This window comes from Protopterus annectens, chromosome 8.part0, assembly GCF_019279795.1.
Source record: "Protopterus annectens isolate FY-2018-M chromosome 8.part0, PAN1.0, whole genome shotgun sequence".
Lineage (NCBI taxonomy): Eukaryota > Metazoa > Chordata > Ceratodontiformes > Protopteridae > Protopterus > Protopterus annectens.
The window spans coordinates 207,314,297-207,340,781 of NC_056741.1; the positions used below are offsets into that span (position 1 = coordinate 207,314,297).

At 38.6% G+C, this 26,485-nt stretch overlaps 1 protein-coding gene across 1 annotated transcript in view; it reads left to right on the forward strand.

Moving 5' to 3' along the window:
- Positions 1-26,485, forward strand: part of LOC122808190 (extracellular calcium-sensing receptor-like) — a 512,288-nt gene that overhangs the window by 253,877 nt on the left and 231,926 nt on the right. Inside the window, exon 4 of the mRNA XM_044079158.1 lies at positions 9,514-9,637. Within this exon, the coding sequence (XP_043935093.1) occupies positions 9,514-9,637 (124 nt within the window). The remainder of the gene's footprint in view (positions 1-9,513; positions 9,638-26,485) is intronic.

Consider the following 26,485-nt stretch of genomic DNA (forward strand, 5'->3'; position numbering starts at 1 on the left):
GGAACATAATCGGAAATGGAAGTAGAAGTCAAGACACGTTCTGAAAGAGGAACATTGTCTAGGTTGCTCTGAGATTTATAGTATGTAGCACTGGAACAATGTTGTGATATTGATTCTGATACAGGAAGAAAATGTCTGTAATTTCTGTTGTACTCCACACCCTCAGATTCTACAAAGTAGAATCTCGGCTCAGTACATATACCTGTAACTTGTCCAATCCATTTGAAACCTTTTGCCGATTGTATCCTCACTGCCTCTTCTTCTTTCAATGGATGAATAAATCTGCTCTATTTATCATAGCTGGACTTCAGGAAAGAATGATTTCTGAATAGTTGAGCTCTAATTGTCTTGTTCTTAGCTTTAAGCCTCAACAAACTGGAACTGATAGGCAGTGTTGTTCTGGTTTGCCTAGATAGAATTCTCTGAGCAAGTGAACCAAGTATATCATCATGGGGTATGTTTCTGAGATTAAGTAAATTCAAATAGACATCGGTATTGTCATGCTTTGACCTCTCAAGTTATTGCTTTGCACTCTACACTGCATGTTCAGCTAGACCATTTGACTGTGGATATTCTGAACTACTAGTAACATGTACAAAGTTCAATTCTCTTGCAAATTTCCAAAACAACTGACTAGTAAATTGAGTACCATTGTCAGAAATAACTTTGTGTGGACTACCATGGACTGAGAAATTACATTTCAACTTAGTAATAATAGCAGTGGACATTAGGTTAGGTAGTAGATCAATCTCAAACCAGTTTGAATAAGAGTCTACCAGTACAAACTAATGCTGATTATTCCACTCAACTATATCATTGGCTACTGTTGACCAAAGTAGTTCAGGAACTTGACTTAGCTGAAGTGGTTCTTTGTGCAAATGCAGTTTAGTACTATTATACACTAAATAAGATGAAAGTACTTTATCAATGTCCTTTGCTAGAGAAGGCCAAAATACTAATCCTCTCACCCTTCTTTTGGTAGATTCAGAACCTGGGTGACCATGATGCAAAATTTAAATATATTCATGCTGTAAGGAAGCAGAAACAACAATTTTAGGACTTTTGAAAACAATGCCATCTTCCATCAACATCTCATCCCTGTAAGGAAAATAAGTTTGCATTTCAGGTGGTACACTAGATTGCTTTGGCAGCTATCCAGCATTAATGTAGTGATTGAGCTTTTGCAAAATTGGATCAGTCTTTGTATGATCTCTCATCTCAAGTCTCATGGTAGAAAAATTATGGACTTCCACGATGTCAAAGTCAAAATTCTCTTCATGAAGCTGTTCCATGGTATTTCTGGGTGATCTGGATAAGGTCTCAGCGAGATAAAGAAGTTTGCCTTTTGTATAGACCATTTTAAAGTTGTACTTTTGCAATTTGAGCATCATTCTTTGTAATCTTGCTGAAGCATAATGCATAGGCATCTTAAAAGTAGTAACTAGAGGTTGGTGATCAGTTTCAATCTGAATAGCTTGATCATAGATATAGTCATGAAACTTGGAACACTATTGCCAAAAGTTCTTTCTCAATTTGAGCATTCTGCATTTCAGTTTGGGTAAGAGTTCTTGATGCATAGGCTACTGGTCTGCCTTCTTGAAGAACAACTGCACCAAGTCCAAATTTTGAAGCATCACAGGAAAGGGATTACTGATTTATTTACTTCACAGTATTTTAACATAGGTGAAGTAGCAATTTTCTGCTTGAGGTCATCAAATGCTTTCTGGTGCTAATCCAACCAATACTATGTAACATTTTTGCACATCAGCTCTCTCAAAGGTGCTGTCAAATCACTGAAGTCTGGTATAAACTTGCCTAAATAGTTGACCATACCAAGAAAACATAGAGCTTGGACATTATCTAGAGCTGACCTCTCAAGAATGGCTGGTTGTTTAGACAGGTCTGGTTGCAAGCGAGTACTAATAAATAAATTACCTACATATGTAACTTCTGGTAGTCTGAATTTACACTTCAGAGGATTGTCCTTTAAGTTCACTTCACGTGCTCTGTCTAGAACTCTCTTAAGGTTTCTGTCACGCTCTGCTTCACAATTGCCTCCGACCAATAAATCATCCTCTATTATGGCACAGGGATAACCTGACAAAATATGCTCCATTGCACACTGAAAGACTTCACTAGCAGAATTTATTCAAAATGCCATCCTTAGGAATCTATATCTGCCAAACGGAGTACCAAAAGTAGCCAGTAATGAGGATTTGCGATCAAGCATTACTTGCCAAAATGAACTCTTTGCATCTAAGACAGATAAAAAATAGTGGCATTCTGTAGTAGGGCTGCAACCTCTTTGACTGTATGGATTGGATGATGTGGTCTCTTCAATGCTTTGTTCAAATCTCTTGGGTCAATACATATTCTGTTTTTATCTGAGCCTTTTTTGTGAGCTGCTACCATGGACAAAACCCATTCAGCTGGCACTGTAACTGGACAAATTACACCTTACTGTACGATTTTATCAAATTGAGCTTTGACTCTCTCTTGCATGGCTGTCAGAACTTTTCTTGATGGCCTGACCACTGGACTGACCTCTGGGTCTAACTGCATAGAATACACAACTGGAAGTTTGCCCAACTTGTCATCGAAAACATTAGCATACTCTAAGAAAACAGCTTTGGTGAAATTGTTACTAGGATATGTGCTTACTGTATCTGAAGAACTTCTTTGGTAAAAGAAAACAAATTCAGTCTCAAACTGTCTTTGAGACCCAATAATGACTGCACAGGTCTTCAAACCGTATATAGTAACAAGCTGTAACAGTTCTTGGCCAAATAACATGAAAGTACTACTGAGCCTTCGGTTTGAATTTCTTCACCTCCATAAGCAACAAATTTCGCACAACTGGCCACATTGAGTTGTTCATTAGCTCTCACTTTAGCAAAAGTATCTACTGAGATAACATTACACTTTGAACCAGTGTCTGCTTTGAGCTCGGTGGATTTACCATTGATCCGGACAGTACAAAACACTTAATTTCTCGTTAACAAATTCACTGCATCAACCTTTTCACTAACTACTGATACACAGTCTACATAAAAAGTAGACTTCTGCAATTATACTTGATCAGTTTGCTTTCTTGGGTGTCCTTTCTTTATAACTGCGTAACGTTTACTTGATTTGCAAAACTTTTGAAAATGATTCCATTTTCCACACTTGTGGCATTGCTGACCAAATGCTAAGCATGTCTCTCTTTTAGACTCATGATTGGCTCCACAATTATGAAAGTTAATAATGAGGTTGGACTTGGGTTTAGCCTACTCAGATTTGTACTGCACTGAACATGCTCCTTTCTTAGAACATGCTGGGAAACTACATGGTTTCCCTGGTGAACCAGCAGGGGCTGTGGCTGCCATGTCCTTAGGCCTGCTTCTATTTGCCACATGTTGCATGCTATCTACATTTACTCTAGAGCTTGTTGAAACCACACTCTTCTTATCACTGGCAAGCATACTTGTGTGCCTTTCTGTAACTTCATGGATTTGACAAATCTCTGCAGCTTTGCTTGATGGTAAATCACTGTCATGAAGCAAATCTTTCTCACTGCAGCACTATTAATACCACACACAAGTCTGTCCTTTATCAACTCATCTTATCAACTCATCTTTTAAGTCACCAAACTGACACATTTTAGCTTTGTTTCTCAGGTCACTTATATAAGCTGCAAATGTTTCCCCTGGTTTCTGAACTCTTGTGTAAAACAAGTGCCTTTCTAATCTAACATTTGTCTGGGGGTTACACGTCTCTCTGAATTTGCACTTCAAACACTCGGGGTCTTCCCTTGATTCAGCATGTATAACAATATGACGTTTTTCATTTTCTCTTTCATATACTGCTGGTGCATACACAAATGAACCTGTCTTTCTGTAGCCTCTGACCCAACTAGGTTTAACAAAATGAATACCATAGTGAGTGCATCTTTGGCGGAATAAGCTGCTTGTATAAAAATATAATACTCTTGATCGAATATTCTCCAATTCTCTGCAATATTCTCATCAAATACAAGTGGTGAGGGCTTTCGAAATCCATCTGCCATATTAACACATACCAATGAAGGGTTTTGCAGATATGCACAGACATACACACATATACATATGCCAGAAATTTATGCCAGTACTTGTAACTATGTCCAGTAGCACAACAAGCCTCTGAATAACTGAACTTTGTGAAATAAGTCTCTCGGGCACTGTAACACTCTTGAAATCACCATACTGTAAGGAATCAACCCTTATCATTGTAAGAAACATTTCAAATAACTTCACTGTGCAAATGAACTGGGTAGGAGAAGCTCAGAATAAGAAACATTTTGAAGCAACTGCATTTTGCGAGTAAACAGTACACAGCACACTGAAACTTCCCCAAAATGGTGTTACTTCACTAAGCAACTCTTTATAGTAAAATACACACTCTGTAATGGTGGTACTTTGTGAACAGACACACCCAGAATAAGAAACTTTTTGAAATGGCTGTACTTTCACTGTATTTCATGAAATAGTGACACTTTTCACACTAACAGACTCCTCAGAATAAATGCACAGAAATAAGTACACTTGTAAGTACTTTTACACACTTTGAGATACTTTGAATAACTTTAGTTATGCCCTGAATACAATACAAAGTCATAGTTATGGCCAAACACAGCACTTTGCCCAAAAGCATGCAGTCGCCTTGCCTTATTTATGTTTACTGTGCCCTTTTTTGCCCTTATATTTGTTATCCTCGCTTAATCTCTTTTCATGCCTATTGTACTTTTCTTGTGCCCGTTTTAATCTAAACATGCCTGTTTTATTTTAAACATTAGTTTTGCAATTCTGAGGTAATTTCTGACCCTTTATAAACTTTTCTGACAATTAGAAAAATGTACAAAAAGGAGAAACAGCAGACCTCAACATGAAAAAAACACCAGTAACACATAAAAAGTGAAGGCTGCAGGAAAAAACCTCTCAGAAACGGTCAGCAGTTAAAAACACTTTGATGTCACTTCTGAACAACACAGAAAGCATTAACGCTCCAAGTTTACAAATGTTTTCGTCTATATCACTAGACTTCATCAGATAAATTTCCTGTGTTCCCCATCTGGCTATAAAACAAACAAAAACTCTAAACTAACCAATAGGATAACACAATTATTTGAGAAATACATAATAAATATCAAAACTTCAAATAGAACCCTATATCAACATTAAAAAGTGTATGTAAATCAGCATGACAGTATGTATTAAATAACAACACTCTAAAAATAATAAATATAAAGTAAAATATATAAAATATGTAAAAATAAAAAAAAATTCCATTCATTATTTTGTGCCTTTTCGCTTGTTTAGTAATGAGGTTTGTTCATTTGTAATGCTCAGTTTCATATTTTTTATAAAATAAACTGTTCGTGCAATTTTTTGTTACCTTTGGTGCTTTTACCGGCTCCTTCTTGTGCATGTTTCTCTTAGTTTACCTTCACTGTTAGCTCTGCACCTCATGATTCTGAATTTCAGTCTCTGGCATCCCTCTTCTGACTCCATGTCATTCGTCTAGTCAGGACACAATAGATGAGATGTCAAGGGTTCCGGTCAAGAAACTTTATTACGTACAAACACATCTGGATTGAGGCTTAATACTTTAACAGGTAAACCTATAAACAAACTAGCTATCACATTCATACATGTTCACTCTCTGCCTGCACTCTCAAAATGGCACTGAGTATAACATGTGTTTGCTATTTATGCATTTACGTTCAGTCCTTGAAATGCTTCTTAAAGACAGAGCACACCCACTCTGTTTTACAGGTAGAAAACAGATTAAAGTAAACAAAAGGAATACACTAAGTGCTGCTTCACCACAAGAATTTGACTTGAGCTGCAGTAGTTTCAAGAAAATATTTAACTAAGATGAAAAGAGAATGGTGCCACACCACAAAGGTAAATGTGATGGTTACTTGGCACATAGCTGTTTCACACACATCTTTTGTGTTTCATCAAGGGTTTAAATCTCTGCTTAGCTGAGATTCTTGTTGACAAGGTTATATACAGATTGAAAAATTAAATTAATTCAAGAACTGTGTGTGTGCAGCAGTTCCATTTGTAACATGGAAAGTGGAAACACTGGCTTACTTAGGTTCAGAGCATTTTTGGAACTTTAAAACATTGAGACCAAAGAAGTGCACTGATTTAAATTGTGGAAATTTTTCATATGGTACGGTTTGCTTAACCACTGCCCTTTTAGCAGATTATGCAAGAAGCTACCATATAAAGCCAAAACTTGGTGAATTCCAATGTTTTTCTCTAGCAGTATTGGCATCCTGGGTGAACTATAGCAGATGCAGTGTCAACACTGTCTCACTGATGTGGCCTGGTACACACCATCCTTGTAACTTGTGGTGGAATGTGTTAAGTTCTTCTCACTGCTTAATATATGTTGTCACTTGATTGTATTTTTCATTTTTCAGCAGCTTGTCTGTCTGTCCTTATGTTTAAATCTCCATGAGTATTAGAAAGTTCTCACTTAAGGTTCACTTTTGTGCTCTTCCTGCGTGCTTCCTATTGTTACATAAGATTTCTTTGGATCTAAAGGTAAAGTGTTTCCTAGAGTGATATTACATATCCTATATTCTTTCTGCCCATACTTATCAGCCTGGAGGTTGGATGTTTATGTTAGCAATGCTAATGTTAGATCCTTTAATTAACTGACTTTAAGAGATCTAAAGTTGTCAGAAGATTAGCTACTGTCATAACCTTTAGGGAGATTTTTGAGATCTTCTTCATGGATCTCTGTTACAGTTCTAACCTGTAGCGATATTTGTCACTGTTGAGTCTAATGCTCTTCCTGAATTTTCTGAGCTGAGAATTGTCCCCAGGGCTGGACTGATGTCACCTTACCTTAGATATCTTAATGTACTTGGCATGCAGGAGGTATCACCCATGCCATTTTAAGTTTTTTGTTGCAGTGTATGAGTTTGAGACAGGGAAGTACATCATAATACTTAATTGGTTCAGTCCTGTGACTGAAGATTATTGAGAGGTAAGTACCCTTTTGGAAACCCTTTTCATTCAGTGTCTTTGCAGTTGTTTGTACTTTGTTTTGTAAGTAGGAGTTTAGGAAACAAACTACCAGACATGGAGGAGTGAAGTATGCCCTCACCTGTAAAAGCCAGCAGGTATGTTTATATATCTACAGATGCTTTAGAAAGACGAACATGTGGTTTTCTGTCTAAGTCTGGAGCATAATGTGGCTAGCTGTAGTATCTGCCAGGGTTTCCGTCCAAAGACTTTAAAGAGAAAACAGGAAGTTAGACCAGGTCTAACAGAGATTTTGCAGCCTTGTTGAAATCATTTGCCATGTTCCTGTCCCAGAGACTTCCCATGCTCTGGAACAAGATTCCAGTCTACTTTAAGCAGAGCTCCTCACTAACACTCTTCAAGAGAAACCTTGACGAGTGGATGTGAAATAGAAAGTTTACTCCAGGGATCACTTCAATGGCTCTGCTGGACAGAAGCATAGGGAACTAATCTAAAGGGGTGGTGAAAGCCAACACAATTCTGGCTAGGCTTGTAAATGCCTTCGGGCAGATAGCCTAGTACCTACCTATGAAACTATGAACCTATGAATGTGCAAGATATATGCACTTCATCAGCATGGCTAGCTGCCTGACAATGTAAGCTTTTGCTCTAGATAATTGTCACTTTTGAAGTGATATCCGAATCACATGTCCATATCCCAATCACATGTCCAAAAATGGGAAAAAGACGTTGTGGATGGATGGATGGATGGATGGATGGATGGATGGATGGATGGTTAGATGGATGGTTGATAGATGGATGGATGCTCTGCTTAATGGAGTTTGGGCCTGCACCAACTACAGCTAAGAATAGGCTTTGCAATGAACCTGCCCCCAAACAGAGTTTTTGATCTACCTCACAGCTCCCCAGACCTCTTAGTAACACTCTGTATGAGTTTCTTCCAGTGTTCACTTGCTACAGTAACTATACTCTATGTGAAATAGTCTGGCCTGCAGATATGGATGTCAGCCACCTGTCAGTACTTAACCATAAATGCCCTCTTATAGCTATGACATGAACTAGTAGTATAAGGAAAATGAAAGTCTGTGTATCTTAGTAGAAACAACAGGTCTATGCTAATTAGCCATGTGCTCTCTTGAGAAAGGGTCTTCAGTAAGGCATTCATGGATTTGACCATGCCTTAAAAACACTTAAAAAGGTAAAATAATAAAGTTTTTCAACATAAAGACATGAAGCAGGGGTAACTCTTTACAGGGTGCCTTAAAGGTATTAAACACAACTCAACCTGTGTACTGCCCCATCTCATCCAAAGGATATCAGTCCTAATCATCATCATCATCACCAACATACACCAGGAGGTACTTGAAAACAATTCCTAAGTCTTTTTATGGAAAAAAATGCTAAGTGAAAGATATCAAACCTTGCAACCCTGACACAGAAAGCAGCAACATTAACCTACTATGCTAACTCAGCAGTTAGTGTAGCAACACTTTTTTTTTACATAATAAGTATGAAACCCTGCTCTAGTATATTATTCAATGACTCCAGCAGTTCATGCATTATGAGGGACAGGTCACTTATCAGAGACAACAGCAGAAGCATCCTGTAAATTTAAGAAAATGCACTTGAGGGATATGGCCATGTGCTAGCATGGGGGAGGCTTCAAGACAAAGCCAGGAGGAACACTAGATGACGCCAATCATTTTTTTTTAATATGTATGAGAGTCACTTAAAAGTTAATAGAACAAAAGGTCTAGTGTCACCATGCATTTTATAAGCACTAAGGAAACTGAAACTCTAACATCTTGCATCATTGATAGCAGTGATAATTTGTGAAGCAGGGACAAAAAAAATAAGAAGATACATTGTGGACATTTTGCCAACTCAGGGACAGGTAAGAGGTACATCAGTGTTTGTGTGTGTGTGTGTGTGTGTGTGTGTGTGTGTGTGTGTGTGTGTGTGTGTGTGTGTGTGTGTGTGTAGGGGAGTGAATAGTGTTGTGTCTTTACCAATGGGTTGCATGGTTCTCCAGTCTTAACTACCACAAAATAGTGCTGATTTACCCTCACAGTACATAAGGACAATTCAGAGACATATAAATTAGCTAATAATAAGGTATTTCCTCTTTATGGCTAATGTCCCTATGAATCACATTATTACTCATCATATAAACAGTCCCTTTGGCCAGAGCTCTTACTGCCAGTGGTGGGGTTCTTTATAAATCCCCATAAATATCTCGCCTTTCTTTTTTTTTTTACAAAGCAGTCTATTTTATGCAAAGGGAAATGAAGAGGGTAGAAGTGATAAAAAAGAGAGGGAAGAGGAAAAATTAGAGATACAAGTCTGATATGCAAAAGAAGGTTAGAAAAAATGGCACTGCAGGAAGAAAAGGCACTGGATATTGAGCTGGCAGAGATATATGGCATGTTTCATAAAAGTCTGTTGTTCCATAGTGCTGACTGCAGTTTAATCATTTTCATTCCTGTTCCAGATTCCTGTCTCCAGGTGTAGTGCAAGTTGTTATGCAGGATTTCGGAAATCAACCCAACCAGGACAGCCACTCTGCTGCTATGTCTGTGTCCAATGTTCTGATGGCGAGATCTCCAATGAAACTGGTGAGTCATAGTTCTACTCTTTCAAGTATACTTGAGACACATTAATTCTCATTAGCCCTTTTCCTGTATTACGCATCCATTTGAAATGATACTTTTCCACCGAGTACCCATCTGCCAGTGAAAATATTTTCCCAAATTCAGTTATATTTTACCAACACAATCTGACTGTATTTTATTAATTTATTTATACTTTGCTGACCATGTTAGTCTCACAAGACCAATGACCTCTTTTCAGTGAGGCAGTATTCATCCTAATTAAGGAACATTTGACCAGAGCACTGTGGAATTTCCCCAAGTCTTTTAAATAACTGCCATACAGCTACCTAAGCAGCTGCCATCCCAAGAAAATGAGACTAACAACTCACCTGAAATATAGTAGGAGTGCAGCACACCTTTAATGCTGCATTGCTGTGTCAGAGAAAGTATAAAGCCAGTAGTCAGAGAGGAATTATTTTCTTTGCAGCTTAAATAGATGAATGTTTTATATTGCCTGATTGGGGCAGGGATTATAGTCCAGAGTTTTGCTACACAGTGTGAGTATAAACTTTGACTGCAGTTTTTATATCAAGTAGTGTTTTGTCAGAAGGTCAAAAGTGATGATTTGGGAGGTAGTGGTCGAGAATTGTGCTTACAGTTTAGCAAGAAGTGGGATTAAATATAATTCTAAATAGGGAAAGATGACTATGATTTAGTTGCTGGGATAATTCTAGCCAATTTAAGAGTTTTTTGGTGCAAAACAGTGATATGTTCTGTGACTTGTATGAGCAGCAAATCTAGTTGCCTTGTTGTAATACTGTTCTACATTACATTTTAGGGTGGCCTGAATGTTAGGCAAGATAAAAGGACCAAATAACAGAAAAAAGAGTAGGTATGTAGTGGCAAGACTGACTTTGGTGGATGCAGCAAGGAATTTTGTGGCTGTATATAGCATCCCTGGGTTTTTTTGTGTTGCTTTATGTTGCTCTGTACATAGATATCACATTTGATGACGCCATCTGTTGTAACCCCCAGCAGTTTTATATGGCATATCCTTTAAGGATATGATCTTGAAGTTATTTTTCTCACGAGTAAATTATTTGAGGAAAATAAAAGGAGTTTGTTTTTTCTTTGGATTACGGAGTTAGTGGTTACAAAGCCAGTTTAAGAGTTAAAGAAATGTTATGCAATCTGTTTTACATTTTCTAGACTGCCTGAGAGGCAGATTAGGGTGTAATCATCTGCATACTCTGCACGGGGTGCCTATGCAGAAGTGGCAGATTAGGGTGTAATCATCTGCATACTCTACACGGGGTGCCTATGCAGAAGTGGCAGATTAGGGTGTAATCATCTGCATACTCTACACGGGGTGCCTATGCAGAAGTGGCAGATTAGGGTGTAATCATCTGCATACTCTACATGGGGTGCCTATGCAGAAGTGGCAGATTAGGGTGTAATCATCTGCATACTCTACACGGGGTGCCTATGCAGAAGTGGCAGATTAGGGTGTAATCATCTGCATACTCTACACGGGGTGCCTATGCAGAAGTGGCAGATTAGGGTGTAATCATCTGCATACTCTACACGGGGTGCCTATGCAGAAGTGGCAGATTACGGTGTAATCATCTGCATACTCTACACGGGGTGCCTATGCAGAAGTGGCAGATTAGGGTGTAATCATCTGCATACTCTACATGGGGTGCCTATGCAGAAGTGGCAGATTAGGGTGTAATCATCTGCATACTCTACACGGGGTGCCTATGCAGAAGTGGCAGATTAGGGTGTAATCATCTACATACTCTATATGGGGTGCCTATGCAGAAGTGGCAGATTAGGGTGTAATCATCTGTATACTCTACACGGGGTGCCTATGCAGAAGTGGCAGATTAGGGTGTAATCATCTGCATACTCTACATGGGGTGCCTATGCAGAAGTGGCAGATTAGGGTATAATCATCTGCATACTCTACACGGGGTGCCTATGCAGAAGTGGCAGATTAGGGTGTAATCATCTGCATGCTCTACACGGGGTGCCTATGCAGAAGTGGCAGATTAGGGTGTAATCATCTGCATACTCGACACGGGGTGCCTATGCAGAAGTATGAAGATTGTTTACAGTGATATTAAATAAGTGGACCAAGGACAGAGCCTTGTGATACACCTGTAAAGATGGGCAGGTAACGAGAAAGGGTTGAATTCCATTTGATTGCATAGTAGCAGTCTGACAAGTAAGTACTAAACCACTAAAGAGCAGGCTGTGAGATACTTATTATGGACAGTTGTAGTAGGATTTGTTCTTGAGACAGGACTATCCCTGGCTTTATTTATGTTATCTGTAAAAGTTAGGAGGGCAGTTATCTTGCTATCAGCAGGTCTAAAACCATGTTGAGTATTGGTTAGTAACTATCCTTTAAGTGATGCTGAGGTATTTGTTTATGAGCACATTTTTCCAATATTTTTCAGAGAAGAGATAAGATGGTAATGGGGCTGAAATTACATATCTTGGTAACACCTTTGTAGAAAGAAAAGATATGGCATTTTTTCCAGATAGTAGGAGTATAGGATTCCTGTAGTGACCTGTCTAAAAGCGTGGAGACTAGATATGCAATTGTTTTTCACAGAAATTTTGAGGTATTCTGAAGGAAGGATATCTGCAGAGGGAGAGCAGGGCCTCAGTCTGGATAATAGTTTTTTTTTTTTTTTTTATAAAGGAGCTAGCAACTGGTTTTAGTATGAAGGTATTAGTGGATGGAGGTTAACATAAGTCAAGGGAGTCCGGAAAGAATTCTTTGGTGAGAACAGCTATGCTGTCAGTGAAGTACAAGTTAAACTTAATGGCTATTTCTAAGGGGGGTATTGGAACAAAGCTTAAGGACATTGTTAGTTCCTGGGTGTAAAATTTGTTAATGGATGAAAATAATTTTGGGGGGGTAGATGTATTATTTTGTAAATCAGAATAGTATTGCTTCTTATCATAGGTTCATAGGTTCATAGGTTTATACTAGGCTATCTGCCCTAAGGCATTTATAAGCCTAGCCCAAATTTTTGTGGCTTACGCCACCCCTTATATGAAAAAATACTGTGCCCATTAGTTTGTTGTGCCTCTGTCCAGCAGTGACACAGAGATGATTCCCGGGGTAAACCTACGATCTCCCATCCACAGGTCTAGATTTCTCTTGAACAGAGTCAGCGAGGTGCTCTGCCTCACATGGACCGGGATTTTATTCCACAGCATAGGGAGTCTCTGAGTGATAAATCTATCCCTCCAGCACGTCCTATTTATATCCGTGCTAAGGTTTAAGTCGCTTGCTCTAGTGGTTTTGGTGGATTTGGATTTTTTGTGGTGGAGCATGTCCATTAATTCCGGGTTGGACATGGCCTTGTATGTCAGGCACATGTCACCTCTGAGCAGGCGGTATGCGACTGAATAGAGCGGGAGTTTCTTCAATCTGGCAGCATATGACAGATTTTGGAGTCCCTTTACCCTTTGGTGAGGAACTTTGGGGTCTCTCCAATTGCTGCAGATGTCGGGTGAGATACATCCCGAATGGGGCATTGTACTCGATCATTGGTCTGATAAGTGAAGAGTACAGGGGAACAATGACCTCACTAGATCTGGATGTGAATCCCTTCATGATCAGATGGGCAATGTAGAAGGTCTTTCTAACCACTTTAGCAATGTGAGTGTCAAAGAAAGGCCACTGTCAACCTGGGTCCCCAGGTCCCTGATAACCTCTTCTGTGCTTAGTGGATTGCCACCTATATGGTAGCTTGGGGTTACCTTGTTTTTCCCGAAGGGTATGACTATACATTTTTGGCGTTTAACTTCAGGCCATGGCTCTGGCACCAGCTATCTGTTTCCGTGAGTCCCTTCTGAAGGATATCCGTGTCCGATGCACTTTCCACTATGGCCCAGTTTGCAATCGTCTGCAAACTTTGTCAGCCAAAGTCCTCCCATGTTGGCCTGTACTTCTGAGAAGTAGATGCCAAGCAATAGGGGGCCAAGGACCGAGCCCTGTGGGACACCACTTGTGACCAGCTTGGAGTCTGACACAGCGCCAGCAACTCTAACCCTGTGGGTTCTGTCCTTAAGCCAGTTTGCAACCCATCTTGTGACATATGGGTTTACATTTAAGCTGGTACGTTTTTCTACAATACCCGAGTGGGGTATTGTGTCGAAAGCCTTTGCAAGGTCAAGGTAGGCTGTATGGACTGGCTTTCTTTCATCAATGGCCTTGGTGACTGTTTCGAAGAAGTCGACCAAGTTCAAAAGGCATGATCTTCCCTTGACAAAGCCAAACTGGGTCGGGTCCAATGTCTGCAAGTCCCCTATATCTTTGTTTATGAGCTCCATTATGATCCTCTCCATAGCTTTGCAGACTAGACTTGTTAAGCTTATGGGGCGGTAATTACCAGGGTCTGTAGAGGCGCCGCCTTTGTGGAGTGGGACCACAGTTGCCGTACGCCACTCCTTGGGCACGTATCCTGTGGTAAGGCTGAGATTAAACAGCTGCCTTATGTGCGGGTTTAATTCCTCATTTAGCTCGTGTAGCACACAGCCGACACCATCCGGTCCCATTGATGCTGTGTTTTAGCTTTAGAGAGCAGCTTTCACCTGCGCATTTGAGATGTCCGGGAGGCTACACTCGGCTGGGATAGTTATCTCTCCTTTAGGGGAGAGGGGTGAAGTTTGCACTGAACCTGTCTGCCAGTATGTTGGCAATGTCTGTGGGTTCAGTGATTTTGTATCATTTTGGCCTAATTCTGAGCATATCTGGGAGTTTCCACCCAGGTTCCTAACATAGCTGAAAAAGGCCTTATGATTGTCCTTTGAATCCATGGCAATTTTTCTCTCAAAATTGGCCTTAGTTGATTTTATGAGTGCTCGTATTTTTTACTAATAATGATCAGGGGTGACTTCCCTTTTATGGATTTTGTTCTATCATGTAATAGCTTTCTCCTCTTATTGTAAAGTTTGTTAATGGCTGGGGTCCACCAGACTGGACTTTTGCCCTTTGTGGAAAGAGTCTTGTTTTTATTTGGGATTGCCTGATCCATGCAGTCCTGGAGGTGTTCATAGAAGGCATTTGTAAGGGCTTCCGCAGCTTGTGTTGTGGTTTCCTCTGGCTCAGGGGCCTTGAAGGATACCACACCAGTCTTGAGTAGTGTGAAGTTTGCTTTAGAGAAGTTCTTCACTATGGTATTTTTTGTTTGGGATGGGGGGGATGTGGATTTCCAGTGAGATTAGTTTATGATCAGATCTCACCAATGAGGGATATACTTCCAGTGTGGAGCATTTTGTCCCCATGTTTGTGACAATGAGATCTAGTATATTTTCTCCTCTCGTGGGAACAGTGACTAGCTGTTCCATGGCATTTGAATTTATGAACTCCAGGAACCGTTGGGCTAGAAAGTTAGGGCTTGAGTAATGTTCCCAGTCTATATTTGGGTAGTTGAAGTCACCCAATATGATGGTGTTTGGAGATACATTTATACCCTCCAGTGTCATCAGGAAGGCTGTGTGGGGTTCCTGAGTTTGAGAGGGTGGCCTGTAGCATGCTACAATTTGTAGAGCAGTTTTGCCTATGGTTAGTTGCACCTGGATGGTTTCCAGCTTTGTGTGTTGCCACCAACCTGGAGGTGTGGGTATCCTTTATGAATATGGATACACCCCCTCCTTTTGTGGTGTGGTCCGGGTTTTGGGGCGGAGCATGATATGAGGTAAAACCTAATAGTGCCGGGGTGCTCTCAGGAGCCTTGAACCAGGTTTCAGTTACAGCACAGACATCAATGTTCTCCATACTGAGAAGGGCCTGCGAGTGCATTTTGAGATTTAGACTTCTGGCATTGAGCAGCATTACCCTCAGTTTCTTCACATTTTTGTTTTCTAGGGTGGTAGGTTTAGAATTTGAGCCTTGCCTAAAAAAGGCACTATGGGGGTGGCAAGAGCCTTAGCCAATATCCGAATCCCAGGGGTGACAGGTGCAAGCCGTCCCTTGGCAGCGTGGCTTGTCAAGCATGTCATCCCAGGCAGACAGACACTGGATCCCCTTTGAATGACACCAGACATTAAGCCAATTGTTAAAGCTGATCATCTTGTCTCTATATTGTGGCATCATTCTTGGTGAAGGAAGGATACTGCTCAGGGTTTGGGTCATACCTGCCTGTGCTACATAATCAGAGAGCTCCTCTATGTCTCTTTTCATGTAGTCCAGGGAGGTACGTCACAGGTCATTCACACCAGCATGGACAATGACTGTGTCATATTTGTACTTGCCGTGGAGTGACCAGTGCTTGTGTTATGTGGCGGATTCTAGCCCGATAGGCAGCTTACTGTGACCCTCTCCTTGTTCAGCCTGGTGAGTGGGACGTCAGTGTGTCTGACTATGGAGTCACCTATGACAAGTATGTTTGGTGTTGTATTTGGCCTTAAGGGCTGTGACTGCTTTGCACACTGCTTTTGTGGTTTATGTGTTGCTTGTGGGGTGTCTTGAGGTAGCAGTTGTTTGGGTGTCTGCTTTGGAGGCCTCTGCTGTTTAGGTACAATTTTACTCAGAGCCTCCGAGTATGTCTTTGTGTGTTTATGTGTTTGATTCAGTGGAGTGGTAGCATTATGTGAGGCTGGTTTTGTGGTGTGTGTAGTTGCCTTCTCCTCCTGTCTGGTCTTGCCAGTCCTGAGTTGAGAGAGCTCAGCCTCCAGTTTGGCTAAATAGCTGCATCTCTCGCAAGTATTTGTGTTATGTGGGAGGAGGAGAGGGTTGTCTGTGTACATGAGGCAGTTATAACATTGCCTCAAGATTCCCAGATTCACCAGCTGGACCGGAGAGGAGATTGACAACTGACCTTTGGACATGCTAGAATAATATTGGGAAATCCTTAATTGAAAACAAGGGCCAATGGGGAGTGAGGGTGTAGAGCTTTTAATTTTTAGTGATGACTTATATAATTGCTTTAGTGAACAAGTGCCAGGTAACTTGAGTGCAATGTGTTACAAGTAACTAAATGCAAAAACAACAAACAGTAACTTTCTTTCAAGTGAAACAAGGAAATAAGTACAGTAAGCAATGCAGATATCACTAGTGATCCACAGAAGCGCTGAGAAGTTGCGTATTAGGTGGAATTAGCTTCCAGGGAAATAACAAGCAAACAAACAACAAGGATATAAACAAAGCTAGATTCAGCAGGCCTGGATCTAGTCTATGCTAGAGCAAACAAGGTGAACCAATTTCAGTAAGATACAGTTCAAATATTCAGGCACTATAAACCTTTAACCAGAAATTCCCAGCTCAGAAGGGCAGAGTCCAGCCTCTTCTCCCACTAGAGTGCAGACCACGAACCTTCTTAATGTAAAATAACTGGCCTGAAGCCCAAGTGCCTAAACCAGAACTAATACACTTGGACACTGGGCTCTCAATCAGCAGTTCCCAACTTAGAAGGATGAAAGCTACCTGTCCTGCCACCACAGTGCTTGCCACAAACCTTCCTAATGTAAAACAACTGGTCTGAAGCCCAAGTGCTTAATCCAAAAGACTTGAATGATAGCTACACTTTAATCAAGTTACAACCAAGCAGTAATAAATACCATTGAATACTTTAGAGAATGTCTTGATTAGTGCTCAAGTTACACAAACAAAGCTAGATCCAGCAGGCCCGAATCCAGTCTATGCCACAGCAAACAAGGAGCACCAACTTCAGTAAGAAACAGTTCAGATATGCATGCACTATAAGCCTTTAACCAGAAATTCCCAGCTCAGAAGGGCAGAGTCCAGCCTCTCCTCCCACAAGAGTGCAGACCACAAACCCTCTTAATGTAAAATAACTGGCTTGAAAGCCCAAGTGCTTAAACCAGAATTAATACACTTTTAGAAAAACAGACACTGAGCCCTCAATCAGCAGTTCTCAACCTAGAAGGATGTAAGCTACCTGTTCTGCCACAACAGTGCAGACCACAAACCCTCTCAGTGCAAAACAACTAACTGGTCCGAAGCCAAAGTAAAAAGAAGTAGGTAAAAACACAAGTACAGTAAAAGCAGATGAAATTTTTTTTTTTTTTTTTTTTCTGAACAAGTGCTGAGATCAAAGAAACAGATTTGAGTGCTGAAACTAGAAAACTGGCTAGTTATAAGAAAAAAAAAAGCTAGAAGGCTTCACTCAAACACAGAAGGGCTTGGGGGCTCAGAAGCCTACAAATAGTCTGTACCACTTAACAAGAAAGGCAGGAAATAAGCTTAATTTTTTTTTTTTTCTATTTCACAGATGCTCTCTTTGTACACAGTAGGAGTGCCTGAAATCAGAATATGATCTCACTGTACTCAGTTGAGTGAGCAAATGAGATGGGCCCAGAGGCAGGCTGAGGGGCGGGCAGTTTCAATGCCACTAAGATTAACACCAAAACAAAATCAGGGAGGGTGGGTGGGAAAAACTGAAGAGCAGAATAACTTCAGTTAAAAATTCCTTCAACACTCCTTCATACACAGTTTAAATCAAATTAAATACTGTATTTTTTTAAAAAAAAAGTGCAGATAAAGGTACTTAAATTCTCTTATACGTCCAGTTGAATATAACCAAGTTATTAGCTGGCCAAGCTGAAGTTTTAAAGCAGAGATTATTTCACATGCACCAGTTTAAATATGCAAGGACAGGAAATCAAAGAATGTGGCTACCCCCACACCTGTAATTACTAGCAAATAACAAAATTCAGCCAACACTAGCTTCAGTTCAAGTTACTGAAGAGCAGAATAACTTCAGTTAAAAATTCCTTCAACACTCCTTCATACACAGTTTAAATCAAATTAAATACTGTATTTTTTTAAAAAAAGTGCAGATAAAGGTACTTAAATTCTCTTATACGTCCAGTTGAATATAACCAAGTTCTTAGCTGGCCAAGCTGAAGTTTTAAAGCAGGAATTATTTCACATGCACCAGTTTAAATATGCAAGGACAGGAAATCAAAGAATGTGGCTACCCCCACACCTGTAATTACTAGCAAATAACAAAATTCAGCCAACACTAGCTTCAGTTCAAGTTACTGAAGAGCAGAATAACTTCAGTTAAAAATTCCTTCAACACTCCTTCATACACAGTTTAAATCAAATTAAATACTGTATTTTAAAAAAAAGTGCAGATAAAGGTACTTAAATTCTCTTATACGTCCAGTTGAATATAACCAAGTTCTTAGCTGGCCAAGCTGAAGTTTTAAAGCAGGAATTATTTCACATGCACCAGTTTAAATATGCAAGGACAGGAAATCAAAGAATGTGGCTACCCCACACCTGTAATTACTAGCAAATAACAAAATTCAGCCAACACTAGCTTCAGTTCAAGTTACTGAAGAGCAGAATAACTTCAGTTAAAAATTCCTTCAACACTCCTTCATACACAGTTTAAATCAAATTAAATACTGTATTTTTTTAAAAAAGTGCAGATAAAGGTACTTAAATTCTCTTATACGTCCAGTTGAATATAACCAAGTTCTTAGCTGGCCAAGCTGAAGTTTTAAAGCAGGAATTATTTCACATGCACCAGTTTAAATATGCAAGGACAGGAAATCAAAGAATGTGGCTACCCCACACCTGTAATTACTAGCAAATAACAAAATTCAGCCAACACTAGCTTCAGTTCAAGTTACTGAAGAGCAGAATAACTTCAGTTAAAAATTCCTTCAACACTCCTTCATACACAGTTTAAATCAAATTAAATACTGTATTTTTTTAAAAAAAGTGCAGATAAAGGTACTTAAATTCTCTTATACGTCCAGTTGAATATAACCAAGTTCTTAGCTGGCCAAGCTGAAGTTTTAAAGCAGGAATTATTTCACATGCACCAGTTTAAATATGCAAGGACAGGAAATCAAAGAATGTGGCTACCCCCACACCTGTAATTACTAGCAAATAACAAAATTCAGCCAACACTAGCTTCAGTTCAAGTTACTGAAGAGCAGAATAACTTCAGTTAAAAATTCCTTCAACACTCCTTCATACACAGTTTAAATCAAATTAAATACTGTATTTAAAAAAGTGCAGATAAAGGTACTTAAATTCTCTTATACGTCCAGTTGAATATAACCAAGTTCTTAGCTGGCCAAGCTGAAGTTTTAAAGCAGGAATTATTTCACATGCACCAGTTTAAATATGCAAGGACAGGAAATCAAAGAATGTGGCTACCCCACACCTGTAATTACTAGCAAATAACAAAATTCAGCCAACACTAGCTTCAGTTCAAGTTACTGAAGAGCAGAATAACTTCAGTTAAAAATTCCTTCAACACTCCTTCATACACAGTTTAAATCAAATTAAATACTGTATTTTTTTTAAAAAAGTGCAGATAAAGGTACTTAAATTCTCTTATACGTCCAGTTGAATATAACCAAGTTCTTAGCTGGCCAAGCTGAAGTTTTAAAGCAGGAATTATTTCACATGCACCAGTTTAAATATGCAAGGACAGGAAATCAAAGAATGTGGCTACCCACACCTGTAATTACTAGCAAATAACAAAATTCAGCCAACACTAGCTTCAGTTCAAGTTACTGAAGAGCAGAATAACTTCAGTTAAAAATTCCTTCAACACTCCTTCATACACAGTTTAAATCAAATTAAATACTGTATTTTTTAAAAAGTGCAGATAAAGGTACTTAAATTCTCTTATACGTCCAGTTGAATATAACCAAGTTCTTAGCTGGCCAAGCTGAAGTTTTAAAGCAGGAATTATTTCACATGCACCAGTTTAAATATGCAAGGACAGGAAATCAAAGAATGTGGCTACCCCCACACCTGTAATTACTAGCAAATAACAAAATTCAGCCAACACTAGCTTCAGTTCAAGTTACTGAAGAGCAGAATAACTTCAGTTAAAAATTCCTTCAACACTCCTTCATACACAGTTTAAATCAAATTAAATACTGTATTTTTTAAAAAAAAGTGCAGATAAAGGTACTTAAATTCTCTTATACGTCCAGTTGAATATAACCAAGTTCTTAGCTGGCCAAGCTGAAGTTTTAAAGCAGGAATTATTTCACATGCACCAGTTTAAATATGCAAGGACAGGAAATCAAAGAATGTGGCTACCCCCACACCTGTAATTACTAGCAAATAACAAAATTCAGCCAACACTAGCTTCAGTTCAAGTTACTGAAGAGCAGAATAACTTCAGTTAAAAATTCCTTCAACACTCCTTCATACACAGTTTAAATCAAATTAAATACTGTATTTTTAAAAAAGTGCAGATAAAGGTACTTAAATTCTCTTATACGTCCAGTTGAATATAACCAAGTTCTTAGCTGGCCAAGCTGAAGTTTTAAAGCAGGAATTATTTCACATGCACCAGTTTAAATATGCAAGGACAGGAAATCAAAGAATGTGGCTACCCCCACACCTGTAATTACTAGCAAATAACAAAATTCAGCCAACACTAGCTTCAGTTCAAGTTACTGAAGAGCAGAATAACTTCAGTTAAAAATTCCTTCAACACTCCTTCATACACAGTTTAAATCAAATTAAATACTGTATTTTTTTTAAAAAAAGTGCAGATAAATGTACTTAAATTCTCTTATACGTCCAGTTGAATATAACCAAGTTCTTAGCTGGCCAAGCTGAAGTTTTAAAGCAGGAATTATTTTACATGCACCAGTTTAAATATGCAAGGACAGGAAATCAAAGAATGTGGCTACCCCACACCTGTAATTACTAGCAAATAACAAAATTCAGCCAACACTAGCATCAGTTCAAGTTACTGAAGAGCAGAATAACTTCAGTTAAAAATTCCTTCAACACTCCTTCATACACAGTTTAAATCAAATTAAATACTGTATTTTTTAAAAAAAGTGCAGATAAAGGTACTTAAATTCTCTTATACGTCCAGTTGAATATAACCAAGTTCTTAGCTGGCCAAGCTGAAGTTTTAAAGCAGGAATCATTTCACATGCACCAGTTTAAATATGCAAGGACAGGAAATCAAAGAATGTGGCTACCCCACACCTGTAATTACTAGCAAATAACAAAATTCAGCCAACACTAGCTTCAGTTCAAGTTACTGAAGAGCAGAATAACTTCAGTTAAAATTCCTTCAACACTCCTTCATACACAGTTTAAATCAAATTAAATACTGTATTTTTTAAAAAAGTGCAGATAGAAGGTACTTAAATTCTCTTATTCGTCCAGTTGAATATAATCAAGTTCTTAGCTGGCCAAGCTGAAGTTTTAAAGCAGGAATTATTTCACATGCACCAGTTTAAATATGCAAGGACAGGAAATCAAAGAATGTGGCTACCCCCACACCTGTAATTACTAGCAAATAACAAAATTCAGCCAACACTAGCTTCAGTTCAAGTTACTGAAGAGCAGAATAACTTCAGTTAAAAATTCCTTCAACACTCCTTCATACACAGTTTAAATCAAATTAAATACTGTATTTTTTTAAAAAAGTGCAGATAAAGGTACTTAAATTCTCTTATACGTCCAGTTGAATATAATCAAGTTCTTAGCTGGCCAAGCTGAAGTTTTAAAGCAGGAATTATTTCACATGCACCAGTTTAAATATGCAAGGACAGGAAATCAAAGAGTGTGGCTACCCCCTAATTACTAGCAAATAACAAAATTCAGCCAACACTAGCTTCAGTTCAAGTTACTGAATAGCAGAATAACTTCAGTTAAAATTCCTTCAACACTCCTTCATACACAGTTTAAATCAAATTAAATACTGTATTTTTAAAAGAAAAGTGCAGATAAAGGTACTTAAATTCTCTTATACGTCCAGTTGAATATAACCAAGTTCTTAGCTGGCCAAGCTGAAGTTTTAAAGCAGGAATTATTTCACATGCACCAGTTTAAATATGCAAGGACTGGAAATCAAAGAATGTGGCTACCCCACACCTGTAATTACTAGCAAATAACAAAATTCAGCCAACACTAGCTTCAGTTCAAGTTACTGAAGAGCAGAATAACTTCAGTTAAAAATTCCTTCAACACTCCTTCATACACAGTTTAAATCAAATTAAATACTGTATTTTTTTAAAAAAGTGCAGATAAAGGTACTTAAATTCTCTTATAAGTCCAGTTGAATATAACCAAGTTCTTAGCTGGCCAAGCTGAAGTTTTAAAGCAGGAATTATTTCACATGCACCAGTTTAAATATGCAAGGACAGGAAATCAAAGAATGTGGCTACCCCACACCTGTAATTACTAGCAAATAACAAAATTCAGCCAACACTAGCATCAGTTCAAGTTACTGAAGAGCAGAATAACTTCAGTTAAAAATTCCTTCAACACTCCTTCATACACAGTTTAAATCAAATTAAATACTGTATTTTTTAAAGAAAAAGTGCAGATAAAGGTACTTAAATTCTCTTATACGTCCAGTTGAATATAACCAAGTTCTTAGCTGGCCAAGCTGAAGTTTTAAAGCAGGAATCATTTCACATGCACCAGTTTAAATATGCAAGGACAGGAAATCAAAGAATGTGGCTACCCCCACACCTGTAATTACTAGCAAATAACAAAATTCAGCCAACACTAGCTTCAGTTCAAGTTACTGAAGAGCAGAATAACTTCAGTTAAAAATTCCTTCAACACTCCTTCATACACAGTTTAAATCAAATTAAATACTGTATTTTTTTTTAAAAAAGTGCAGATAAAGGTACTTAAATTCTCTTATACGTCCAGTTGAATATAATCAAGTTCTTAGCTGGCCAAGCTGAAGTTTTAAAGCAGGAATTATTTCACATGCACCAGTTTAAATATGCAAGGACAGGAAATCAAAGAATGTGGCTACCCCCACACCTGTAATTACTAGCAAATAACAAAATTCAGCCAACACTAGCTTCAGTTCAAGTTACTGAAGAGCAGAATAACTTCAGTTAAAAATTCCTTCAACACTCCTTCATACACAGTTTAAATCAATTAAATACTGCATTTTTTTAAAAAAAAAGTGCAGATAAAGGTACTTAAATTCTCTTATACGTCCAGTTGAATATAACAAGGTTGTCTTGCTTTTTGGTGAGGTTATGAAATTCCTTATAGAGCTGTATATTTTATATTGTTTTAAGTTTCTGACACTCTTTCCATGCCGTGCCTCTATTTTGCATAAGACTTCTACTCTAATTAGTAAGTCAAGGGTCAAACTTTGACTTAACTCTCTTCTTATGTAGTGGTGCAAGGCTATTTAGGGTACCTATACAAGTTGAATTTAACCTTTCTACTGCCTTATCTAGTAGCAAGGCTTTTAGAATAGTCCAGTTAACGGAATTCAGTGCTGCTAAAGATAATTCAGAGTTAATTTTTTTGAGATTATGAGTATTTTTGTATACGTGTTGTTTGGCATGGTGAGTAATACAATCAGATAGCCAATGCAGGACAGTGATCACTAAGGTATTCAAAAAGGGGTCATAATATAGTCTAGTTGCAAGGATCAGAGACCAGAATCCAGTAAGGAATGGGGCTAGTGTTTTGGGATTTGTCATAGTGAGTAGGAGAAACAATAAGCTGCTTGAAGCCATGAAGTTTGATGCTAGAAGAAGGATAGTTAGAAGCGAAAGTACACCAGCTGATGCTGATATCATCTAGGATGACCATTTTATTGGTAATAGTGTGTGAGATCCAGTTAAGGATGTCCTCAAGACTGGATATATTATTTCTAGGAGGAATATTTAGAAGAGTCATACAAGGGAGTTAGTGGTCATTGAAAATGTTTTTTCAGGAGATAAGTAGGCCTGCATTATTGAATTTGGGCAGAGTTTTTGTAAGGGAAAAAAAGTCATATGTGTTAGGGTAGAGGACAGCTACTCCACCAGCTTTTTTTTTTTAACCTGTCAGCTCTAATGATGCTGCATCCTAGGGGAAGATTTTCTGAGTCTTTCATATGAGGTTTGAGCCATGTCTCTTTTAGAGAGATGCTATCTGGTGTATATTGAGAGATCCAAGTATGCAGCTGACTGATTTTATTCTAATGCTATGTATATTAATTAAGGTGAAGTATAGTTTGGCTAATAGAAGTGACTAGAGGGAATGTGGGTGATGGGGTGGGATAGAGATTGAAGGAAGGTCTGGGTTAGGGTGTATGTCAACACATAGTTTAATTCTTGAAGAACATTGGAGGGAGTGGTTACTTTATAATGGTAATTTTTTAATTTATTCTGGTGGCAGTGAGGACAGATAAAATGTTTGTATTGAAAATAAAGAGTAAGCGAGCTGATAAATAGATTCAGAGCAATTTCCAGTGAAGAATTTTGGAGAGAATGGTTTTAATAGAAGCTTATGTTTGGTGAGTAAATTTTGGGTGTAAGAGCAACTTGATAGTCTGTAAGGAGAGAAATTAGTAGAAAAAATAGAGAAGTTAAACTAGTGAAGAGCATATTTACTTGTGATGAGATAGGGAGGCAATGAAGTTATAATCTTGTCGTGAGGTGGAGAGGCAATGAAGTTACACTAAAATGATCTGTAAGACTTATTGTTAGGGAAAGTTAAGAGTGATAAGAGTAGTGTGATGGATACAAAGTGAGATAGACGCATGTGAAAATGCAAGAGCCTAGTTGGTTAGTTGGGTAAGAGTGAGAGAAACAGAGCTGGGAATTAAACAGAATAATTTGTAGTACTGAGTATGAAGAATAAGGTGTTAAAGTGAGAAAAGGGGAAGAAGCGGTGTGAAGTCAGAAATAAAAATGACTAAAATGAAGTAAGGTTGTTTAAATGACCTGATAGGTGGGTTGATAAAGGAAGAGGTACGTTTTTCAATCAGTAGTGAATGGAGTGCATTACTGCAAAGGGAAGGAAGGGTGGATATTTACTGGGGAGTCCGAGTGACTGACTGGGAAAGATAATATTAGAAGTACTGTGGTGGATGCTCTAGTAACAGAGTAGACAGTGAGTAACTGAATGAGAAAGTAGGGAAGAGAATGCTAATACTGTTATGTTGTATGATATGAGGTGGGTAAATGCATGGAAAATGTACTGATATGTAGCTGTGTCTTTAAACAGGTTTATGATGTCATTAAAAGGTGGGAGTAGAGCAGTTGGATTAAATGTGTGGATATGGGGGTGGCTGAAAAATCGGGGTGGGGGTGGGGGGTACGGAGAAACAGCCCACACCTCCCACATTAGTGAGAAACAATAGTCTGGGACTTCTCAAACCCAGTAATTTTCCACACTCAGACCAACAACAGTTAACAAATGGCCTGAGGCAGACTTTTGTTGTGGCTGTTAAATGGCAAAAAGTAAAAGGCAAACTCTGCAGTATGGAAGCAGTACAGCTGTTCTGATGTATCACTGGGTGGCGAAGGATGTTTAAACATGAAAGCAGCCACACAGGGGGAGATGACATCAGTAAAAACACAGTTAAGCAAAGAATGCTCTCTGCATGCAGTCTTGGATGTGGCAATGTTCTTAATACTCAAGCTCTGTGAAACAGGATACAAAAATAACACCTACAATGATTACCAAAAGTATTGAGAGTAGTAATAAGAGGTAGATAAGGATAAATTGCAGGTACCTCTGAAGGCTGGTGTGCAACTTTTTCCTTTACTGATAGGGATGTCACACATAAAAGCAGCTTCTCCTCTGTACTTGAATACCTCCTATTTTGTAGTATCATGGATGGCACCTATTACAAGAATATCAAAAAGTTTTATTTTTGTTATGCTGCCCTAACAATGAATCCCTGCTCCAAACGCTTTTTCCCAATATAACTGTTTAGTGCCTATGTCCTTCATGAACAGAGGCAGTCAGTATTAGTTGCCATAACATAGGCCCATACCTCTCTGATTTCCATTCCCCTAGCTATTGAAAATTTTAAAACGTGGGTTAAATATGACAAGGCTTGTAATAGCCCTCGGGCTGTTAGCCTAGTAATCTTCTAAGAAACTATGAATATGAGAAAACAAAAGACC